Genomic DNA, 11,090 nt, shown 5'->3' with positions numbered 1-11,090 from the left:
GCGCAGAGGATACGAACCACTGCCTATAGACCCAAGAGAGTCCACAGCACCCGCCTTTAACCACACGACCACAGACGATCTAAAAGTGTACTAACTCGTAATCTAACTGATTACCGAGATTGGGGAGGTTGCTAACTGCCACCCATATAACCCCCTTTTTACAATACACCTAATCGCACCAGTGGGAATGGTAAGGACTAGATCGAATCCCCCTCACGCTTCACGTAGTTACGATGGCGAAGCGTGAGGGGGATTCGATCTAGTCCTTACCATTCCCACTGGTGCGATTAGGTGTATTGTAAAAAGGGGGTTATATGGGTGGCAGTTAGCAACCTCTCCAATCTCGGTAATCAGTTAGATTACGAGTTAGTACACTTTTAGATCGTCTGTGGTCGTGTGGTTAAAGGCGGGTGCTGTGGACTCTCTTGGGTCTATAGGCAGTGGTTCGTATCCTCTGCGCGACGGTCATGGATTGTATGATTGATGTCGCTGTCCACTAGCGAATTATTCACATATATATATATATATATATATATATATATATATATATATATATATATATATATATATATATATATGTTAGTGATACCAACCACAAATAAATCCGACCTTGCCTCACATGGAACAGGTCGTCGCAAATTCTTCTCCAGCTCTCTCCGTCATCAAGGCACATTTTCACTTGCTGTATATTTATGGTCACATAAATACTTTTGAAATATGCCACAATGCCGAAAGGGTGAAACATATTTGACCTTGTTGTATACCCACAAAGGGAATCAGGCTCCATGCGCGCCTCTAGGTCTTTTAAAATCCGTGGTTCTTAACCCCAGAGTCTCGACCGAAAGTTGGGTCGTCAGGCCATTTGAATGGGTCGCCAAGGATTTAATATTCCTATTAAAAATAACATTATAAGTAATTATACTGCATTAGGATACCTAAATCGTTAACGTCACATTGTAGAGACATAGACGATTTAATTGATGAGAAATCTTCTCAACATCTGTAATTATTTTGAAATTTAAATGTTTACGAAAGTATGGGTCGCCATGGTCGATCTGGACAAGATTTTGGGTCCTTGCATTAAAAGGTTAATAACCACAAGATCATCCTCCATTAGCTTCAAGTCATTTATTTCAACTTTACATATGGAAAACCGACAACTAACGGTTGTTCCTTTCCTCCTTTTGCTACTGCTGTTATCTAGTGACACGGAAACAGAATTGCACAAACAGAGCAGACAATTGACTCTCCAGAGAGGTTTCCAGGATGGACCGGAAACTGTTTCGCTCTAAGGAGTCCGTTCAGGTTGTGGCATATGTCGTGATTTACTACTGTACTTCTCCCATTATCTGGTGACCCATAGGATGTGACCGGCAAAACCAGCAACGTTGTCACGTTTAAATCCATCTCCAAAGAAAACGGGGGAGACACCGTTTTCTTTATATTTGCATGTATGACCAATATAATTGGAGACTGCAAACGGCCCAAAGACCCGCACTCAGCTTCTCTATGTAATTACTACACCACCCCCAACCCCACGGAAATTCCTAGGTCGGGAGCCGGAGCAACGTCGCCTGACCTGAGATGCCACATCGTTTAACAAGTCTCTTCTTTTCTTTACATGTATAACAATTACTCATATCACCTACAATTTAATGAAAAAATCAATATGCATTTAGAATATCTCATGTTAACATACTCGGGGTAGTAGACAGCTTCCGGTATATGGTGAATGTTTTGATTCAGTGCGTGACAACACGGCAGACACCTTGTGGGTCACGAGATAATGGAAATAGTATAGACATTTTACCAAATCAACCTTAGTACATGCCTTTCTCTCTGTGTGTTATTTGATTTTTCTTTATTCTGTGTATAGTAAAGGAAGCTGTATAGTACAATAAGTATCACTTTAGGAATATAGCATCGATTATCCACCCCACCCCACCTATCTCACCTATAATACCTCGGCGTGACACAAGGGGAAAAAACGCTGTGCCACGTGTCATATAATTTCTCCAAATCGTTTTGAAAATCCTAAAAAAGAGTTACTCATTGTACTATAGTTTCCTTTGTTATATATGAAAAATAAATAAGACATAAATGGGAAACAAGAGAAAGGCATATACAAAGGTTGATTTGGCAAAATGGCTATTCTATACCCTGAACGAACTCCTAGAGAGCACAGAGTATAGCTACCTCGTGGTCGCTGGTTCTTAATCACAGAAGCTCGAGGCACAGTGATATGAATAGCTGTGCTGATGCTTCTTCTTTTGAAGCTACACTACCATGAGTAAGCTGAATCATTGTTGAAATTTACTCTGAATTTCAAGCTCACATGAATTAGAAACCTCTATTTAGGAAATACTTACCATACGGGGTTAGTGATTCACATACGTCAAATTACACCCCAAATGCATTTTGATGTACCTAGAATTCCCCCCTTGGTTCCATAAATTTGTCTGGCTCTATTTAGAATAAAATATCTAAAATAAAGTGCTAAATTAGATGAGATAGAGATTATCTTGAACCATTTGTGCCCAGTTACTTCCTAGGTTGAAAAAATCAGGTCATAGTTAAAAAAGAATATCTAAAAAGAAACATGGATACCAATATATTGTCACTCCACATCAGTATCTCGTGTTGCATCTCGCGGTAAATTTAAACATTTATCCTCCGATATCAACACTACTAAATCGAAACCTGTAATAAAGAAATAGACAAGTTTATAAATTAATAAATAAATATATGAATAAATAAATAAATTAATGAGTAAATACATACATAATAAAGATAAATAGATAAATATATAAATGAATAAATACGCAAATGAATAAAATAACATCTTGGGGATCTATATCTGGCATTGAATGTGTTCCAGTACGAGATGTTTTTTCACCGAAGTTCACAATGCAAAAATATGATTATTTTCCAGCTCATCCTTTCTCCCAAGTTCAAAACCCTTCTCAAACTTCGAATTCCTTTCACGAATTAGAAGCTACTGCATTAGCCTTTGTAGGGGTTATAATACAATGCAATTTAATATAATGTACCATAATTTATAAACCGCGTATTTACATCTGCGGATCCTCCAGCGCAGCAAGCAACATACGCCAATACGTCGATGCCACATCATATTATATAAATTTATAACCATGTGTACCTATGATTACATTACAACCGCTACATATGCTAACATACATGTCTAAATGATATTTTATATGGTCTGTTGTCTTGTACAAAGGGGATCAATTGATGGGTATAAATAGGATTATAATTAGAGATTTGCACTCTACTTCGTAGTTTCCTACTCGGCAATTTTTCTGTTGTAACTAGGGCACGAAGATTGCTTATATTGTAAGTGCAAAAATATATCTATGCCAAATTTTATGTATGAGTCACACTATTCATTATAATTGTGAAGTAAAATTTCTTTAAACCATCATGAATTTCATAACACCGTTATCATGCATGACAACTGAAATAATTTAGAATATCTTCACAACAGATGCTGACCAAAATGCGACTATTCTCACACTCAATCATCGGACTACTCATCGGCCTACTATACTATAATATTGGCAATGAAGCTAGCAAGGTTTTCAACAATTCAGGTTGCCTATTCTTCTGTATGCTCTTCCTCATGTTTACAGCAATGATGCCAACCATACTCACATGTAAGTTCCTACTGTTTTCTCAAGCTTTGGGATTTTTTTTTATCGGGTGAAAATACAGTTCACATGGGAAAATGTAGGATATCTTAAAGAAAGATGGAGGAGTAGGCCTTGTGGGAACAGTGGGGAGGTCTGAACCCTATCAGTTAAAGAAAGTCACCTGAAACTTATACTATATTCCGGTTCAGATTTTTCATGGTTTCTTTTGTTATCATGTGCTATTTCGTTATATAATTTATATATTATAAAGTTATGTCTACATTTCATTGTGGAAATAGCCCCCTCATATATATGTATATATATATATATATATATATATATATATATATGTATATACATATATACATATATATATGATATTATATACATATATATATGTATATATATACATTTATATATATATATATATATATATATATATATATATTAGACATTCTGCATGGCTTCCATCCAGACCAGGTGCCTTACCTGCAGAATGTCTAAAAAACAAAAAACAAAAAAAAAAAACAAAAAAAAAAAAAAAAAAAAAAAAAAAAAAAAAAAAAAAAAAAAAAAAAAAAAGGAGGTACAGTGATGGTGGACTGGTTGGTGAGGTTATTTAATGTTTGCTGGAGAGAGGGTAGAGTGCCGGAGGACTGGAGGAGTGCCTGTATAGTTCCACTTTACAAGGGAAAAGGGGACAAGTGTGAATGTAGTAGTTTCAGAGGGATTAGCTTGTTAAGTGTAGTTGCGAAGGCTTATGGGAGGATCTTGATTGAGAGGATTAGGAGAGGAACAGGGAGTAATTGGTGAGGAACAGTGTGGATTTAGGACGGGTAGAGGTTGTGTAGATCAGATTTTTGTGGTAAGACAGATATGTGAGAAAGCTATAGGAAAGGGGAAGTATGTTTTTTGGGGCTTTTATGGATCTGGAAAAGGCTTACGACAGGGTAGACAGAAAGACACTGTGGGAGGTTTTGCGGATACATGGGATAGGAGGAAAGCTTCTAGGAACTGTCAAGAGTTTTTATGAGGGTAGTAGAGCTTGTGTCAGGATTAGAAATGGAGTGAGTGGTTCGAGGTAAAGGTGGGACTTCGTCAAGGATGCGTTATGTCGCCCTGGCTGTTCAACTTATACATGGATGGGGTAGTAAGAGAGGTAAATGCAAGGGTAGTGGGTTAGGGACTGGAGATGGTTAAAGAAAATGGAGAAAAGTGGGGGTGAGCCAGCTGTTGTTTGCGGGCGACACTGCGCTTGTGGTAGGATCGGAGGAGGGATTGAGGAAGTTAGTGACAGAGTTTGGGAGAGTGTGTGAAAGAAGAAAGTTGAAGATAAATGTGGGTAAAAGTAAGGTGATGAAATGTACAAGGGGTGAAAGTGGCAGTAGACTGGAAGTGAGCATTAAGGGAGAGCGACTGGAGGAAGTGGATAGTTTTAGATACTTGGGTGCAAATGTGGTAGGAAAAGGTGGAGTGATGGTGGAGGTAGAATGTAGATTGAGAGAAGCAAGTAAATGCCCTGGTGGATTAAAGAGTGTAATGAGGAATAGACATTTGGAAATGGATGCTAAGAGGAGACTGTATGAAGGAGTGATTGTGCCAACAGCACTGTATGGGGCAGAAACATGGAACATAAGAGAGGAAGAGAGGAGTTTGAATGTGTTTGAGATGAGGTGTCTGAGAAGTGTGATGGGGGTTACTAGGCTAGATAGAGTGAGAAATGAGGGGGTGAGGAGAACAGGGGTGGAAAGGGAGTTGGGAGATAGGGTTGATGAAAGAATATTAGGATGGTTTGGACACATGGGAAGAATGAGTGAAGAAAGACTAGTAAAAGAGGTATGGAAGGCAGATGTGGAGGGAGTGAACATGAGGGGACGTCCTAGGATGAGGTGGATGGATGGGGTGAAGGGGGCTTTGAGGAAGAGGGGAATGTCTGTTGAGGAAGGATGGGAGAGGACAGAGGACAGGGGTGAATGGAGAATGGTTGTATATGGATGATGTTATGATGCATGAGGTGGAATGGGCGGGGGGATGGGGGTGAGGTAGTATGTGTGAGCAAAATTTGACGCAGCCCGAAGGGATTTCTCCCCATTCTCTCCTTTTATACATGGGAGGACGGAGAGGAGGGGTCGCCGATTTAATGAAGTGGCCTTGCTGTGGATGTGCTGTCTTGCGACACTGCTTCTGACCCAAGGCAGTGGACAAGGTGCAGGGATGACCCGTCATCCAGGAGGTGCTAAGATAAGAGGGAGGGTGGAGGGGTGTGGAGTGTATTCAAGGATGGAATGGGTGGGAATGATTTTATGCCTTTTCCTTTTTGGCTACCTCCCTTGTAAGGGGGAAAAAGCCTTGGTATGTATATATATATATATATATATATATATATATACACACATATATATATATGTACACATATATATATGTACATATATATATATATATGTATAAATCAGGGTGACCAGATTTTGAAAACTAGAATATGGGACACCTAAACTGGAGAGGTATATGGACAATGTGTACCGGCTATGTGAAGCATACAAAATAAGCTCGCAGCTCCAATGTGATCCTCATTGAGACTGACTGATCCCCCCCCCGTGTTGCCAGATCTGCTCGGTGCTCATAGATATAAAATTTCACTCAGATATTGTTGGTTTTGAATTAATGTACCTGTAAAATGCAAATTTTTCTCAAATTTTCATGCCAAGTGTTTAAAATCTTGAAAATACAGGACAAAACGCACCCCAGAGAGAGGTCGATATGGGACACAGGACAAATGTTCTAAGTACAGGATGTCTGGTCCCCCTGATATATATATATATATATATATATATATATATATATATATATATATATATATATGTATATATATATATATATATATATATATATATATACATATATATATGCTAATAAGAACACAGGTATGTGTGTTTACTTATGCAAAGTAGACCACTTGGAAAAAGAAACTAATGAAACAAAGCACTTTTGTATATTACATCTTCAGTGCAAAAAGTACATAGTTGAATAGAAATACATAGTTTATATATACATGAAGGAGGAACATGGATATTTTATATAAGAGTAGAGGACATTTACCCCCTGGAAAGCAGTAGATCAGGTCGCAAGGGTCAATGCATCCAACTATTGAGGGAGGGGCGACATTAGGTCACACTTGCAGGGTTACATTTTATCTGCGAGTGTGACCTAATGTTGCCCCTCCCTCATTAGTGGGACGCATTGACCCTTGCAAAAGTCTGATAGAATAAATCAACAAATACATGGATAAGAGAAGCAGCATTCAAATGTTCCACACCTCTTCTTGTGATGGTATCATTTCTGAGCTTGATAACTGTCTTTTTGCTTGTCTCCAGACCATGTCCCACATTTTCATTTTTTTGGGTGGACAATGGGCTTCAATACACTAGCTGGGGGATTTTGTCTTCTCGGTTTATTTATTGACCTTTACACCTCCCTTTGCCTATGAGTGGAGTGGCTTTCTTCCTGTCTTCTCGTCCGACTTTTGACCAGCCCAAGGGAGAGTGAAGTGAAGCCCTCCCTCCTGAGTACCCCAGAAGCCAAAGGAGACCCCACTGGTCACTCCCAGAGGTCCCATGTGGTGAAGGCAATCTACGCCTTCAAACTTCAGGAATTGGTTTGGCAATGTGCTTTAAAGTCTAGACGGCCCTTATCCAGATTATGTCCCTCCTCTCCTGTGGTGATCTCTGTGCCAGCTTTCATCTTTTCCACTTGGATGGAAAGGAAGGCTGATTGCGACCTGGCATGGTTGTGATCCATGTTCCTTGAAGCCATAAGGTCATCAGGATTCCAGAGAACACTATTGTGGACCCTGCTGCCGAGGCAGTTATGAGGTTCAGCAAAATCACACTGGCATCCATGACCACACAGATCAAGGGTGTCACCATCAAGATGGTTAGATTAATGGCCAGGGCCAACCACAGCAGCCAATATCATACTTTGAAAATCAGCGCTGTGATACTATCTCATCACTAGGTACAAGGCAGTTTATCTGTCTCTGGGTAGAAGGGTGGAATCTACCATACACAGTATCTGCCTAGGATATTGCTGTGGGTGGCAAGTGCTATGTGTGGGAAGAGATAATCATGAACACTGCAAAATCTGTGGGGACAAGGTACAACAGTGCCTCCACCACCATTTGCAAGAGTGTAGAACCACAGCCATTCTTTATTTGGGACTCAGCCCGCCACTCACTGCAGCAGGTGTGGCATCACCTCACTGTCTCCCCTTCTGAGGCAACTCTCAGTTTCTTGGGTACATACCCCCCCCAATGCCACCTGTGGTTAACGGTTCCCTCATCCCCGGAAATCAGGGTGCCCCTGGTAATAACAGTAGCATCAAGGAAACAACCCATGTACACGAATTGTTCCGTACCACTTTCAAGGTTGAGGTCTGAGAGGGTACAAGCTCTGCAGACCCAGAAAGAGAAAGAGAGAAAAAAAAATCTGCATAAAACCATCAAAATATGAACAGGACAATGTGGAAAAAGAAGGGGCGAAGGTGCTAAAATACAGGGAAATAGTTGTTAGATATATAGACTATAATGGTAGAGGAAAGAAAATGCTACAGTCCCAGGATGGAAAGAGCTGTATTATATAATGGGCAAGAAGAACTTTGAATTGATAGAGAAATTACAACAATAGTTATGGGAAGTGACTCTAATGCACATGATCAGGTAGAGATGTTTAGGCTAGGTCAATTGAAGGGGGGGGGAATGGGCATGTCCATTAAAAATCAAGTTCAGTGGACAAGCCACAGCAAATAAGGTAATCAATAGGATGTGGAAGCTAGCAGATAAGAGCGAATTCAAGAGAGATAAAACTAAGGAGGGATGAGTGAAAATACAAGACCCTGTCAATGTTGCCATGAAATAATAAAAGGATGGAGCAAGTTTTCCTGGAGATTTTCACATCCGAAACTAAGGAAATTGTATTGAAATAAAGAACAATCAGTACAGGAATTGATGTACAGAAACTAAAAGTTGCAGGTACCAAGGTAGATATTTTACTAACAGCCAGGTTAGATTACCTGATAGTAAATTAACCAGGCATTTTGCGTCTTATAGAGATCAAGCCACCAATTATTGTTGATCTCCTGTTGGGAAATTGTGGATATGGGGTCTGAAGATAAAACAAAAAAATAACTAAATAACTAAAGGAAGTACAGTGATGATGATAATGAAATTCATATGGTGAATAAAAGGGTACTGGATGAAGGAATGACTGAAGTAGTCTAAGAATTAGATATGTATTAACCCCTTATTATTGTAATTTATATTCCATTCCTTCCATTCAAAAATATCAACCATACACTTTTAACATTTTGCAATGATACCTATATATACAGAATATCTTTAATTCTTGTATCTTCTTAAACAACTCATTAATCAATTCCTATTCATCCATTGCCTCTGCATTCTATGTGATAGTATGATTAAAGTATATTTTGCTGTTTACAGTCCCACTGGAGATGAATGTGTTCATCAGGGAGCATCTGAACTATTGGTACTCCCTCAAGTCTTATTATTTGGCCAAAACAATGGCAGATATGCCATTCCAGGTATGTTGTACGATATTTCTAAAATGCATAAGCTGTACAGTAAATATGCTTAGATATCAAACATTGGAAGTCTCAGTAGTTTTCTGAAGAGCAATAGATGCTTATCACCTAAGGTTTTAATCATTCTCTCTTTTCTTGTGCAGGTGATATACCCACTGTTATATGTGCTACTTGTCTACTTCATGACAGACCAGCCTCTTGAAGCACAAAGGTTCTTCATGTTCACAGTTATGGCCATAATGACATCTCTGGTTGCACAAAGTCTAGGCCTTGCCATCGGAGCTGCCATGAACATACAGGTGGGTATCAAATCTGCAAAGACCATATCTATTCATGTTATATTAATCATCAAGAGGGTAAAGCTTGGACAGATGTGCTAGCAATAGCAACAGAGAATCTTGATAATTTTGGCCAAAAATTAATGTGAAGGTCTTATGTAACAGTAATTAGAATGGTATAAGTCTTTATTCAGAAGAAATATATAGGATTATTTTTGCTCTTACCTTAATATTTTACATAATTAAGATCTGCCTCATGGTGCCCAGTCTTGATATTACAGTAAGTCCTCATTATACGGTACATATGCGTTCCTGAAAACCTTACTGCAAATTGAAATTACCGTATACCAAACCCATTATAACATGTAATAATAGGATATGGCAGACATACCTTTTCCCTGCTCTTTCCTCTTCAAAACATGAGCGGATACCGTATCTGTGAATTTTTCTCACCATGAATAGAATTGAGGGTAGTAATTACCAAATACCATAACTATGAATTTACCGGATAAAGAATTACCATATAAGGAGGACTCACTGTATTGTTATTGTGTGGTGGAAGTGTTGGGTGGTGAAAGTTTGTGTTTTCACCTTGAAAGAAATTTGGCCTATATATCACCTCAATGTGGAGGATGTGGCTCTAAGGTGTTGACACTTGGTCCCTGGAACAGGCCTAAGATCTCTCTATTACTCATTTCCTGACATACATACTCTTATTAGGCAGTACCTCCCACTTTTCTCTTAACCACTCTGCCATTTCCTTTGTTACCCTTTTCCGTATGTCTGTCTCTTGGACTTCCTTTGTTCTTCTGAAGAACTCACATAGACTCAGTAGCATATCCTTCCCTTCTCCCCTTTCCTCATTTCTGTAGAGATTTTCTGCTTAAACAAATAAGGAGATAGAAAAGTTAACTTCAGTTTTCCTGGCCAAATATTCAGTACTGTAATGATGAATGATGCAAATGTCTGTATTTACCTACAACTAGGTAAATGCAGATATCTACAACATGAAAATCTAGTGGCCTTTTGACTTAAATATTTTTTATGTCTTTTTCACTGCAATTTCTCTTTCATAAAAACAGTTACATATAACAGTATTGTGATATTGCTCAACAGTAATCATAATTTGTAACAGCAAAGGCCTTTTCACCTTCATAAGTGGATGGTCAAGTTAAAACATACACCCATCGAAAACCAATTTGTTTTCCTTTCCATATTAGCATCTCATGGATGATGGGTCATATCTGTTCACTGCCACATTGCTTGGGCTAGAAACAACAGGGCCCAACAGCTAGAACTAGTTTACACCCACTAATTCATTGTATGATAAACCCCCATACCTATCATTTTTATGTGTTCTAGGGGAGGAATTTTGGTCTCTGTATGCAGATATTTTATTGGAGTGGTTTTGGTGCATACTGTTATTATTCTCATTACCTTATTTAATACAGTTTTAGGGTGTTTATTTTTGTTTTCTTGATTGTTGGGAACCATTTGTACATGTATAGTCAAGTGTAATTCTCATGAAATGAGTGAACATTTTTATGTGATCTATGGGAGGAATTTT

At 38.7% G+C, this 11,090-nt stretch overlaps 1 protein-coding gene across 7 annotated transcripts in view; it reads left to right on the top strand.

Annotated features, from left to right (window-relative positions):
• Positions 1 to 11,090, top strand: part of Atet (ABC transporter expressed in trachea) — a 115,926-nt gene that overhangs the window by 94,927 nt on the left and 9,909 nt on the right. For all 7 annotated transcript variants that reach the window (XM_076198938.1, XM_076198937.1, XM_076198941.1 and 4 more), the window contains 3 exons: positions 3,506 to 3,674; positions 9,145 to 9,245; positions 9,389 to 9,544. In XM_076198938.1, coding sequence (XP_076055053.1) covers positions 3,506 to 3,674; positions 9,145 to 9,245; positions 9,389 to 9,544 — 426 coding nt within the window. The remainder of the gene's footprint in view (positions 1 to 3,505; positions 3,675 to 9,144; positions 9,246 to 9,388; positions 9,545 to 11,090) is intronic.

This window comes from Oratosquilla oratoria, chromosome 15, assembly GCF_046742065.1.
Source record: "Oratosquilla oratoria isolate Oo_2021 chromosome 15, ASM4674206v1, whole genome shotgun sequence".
Lineage (NCBI taxonomy): Eukaryota > Metazoa > Arthropoda > Malacostraca > Stomatopoda > Squillidae > Oratosquilla > Oratosquilla oratoria.
Note: the sequence above shows the minus strand (reverse complement) of the source record. Positions and strands in the feature narration are given on the sequence as shown.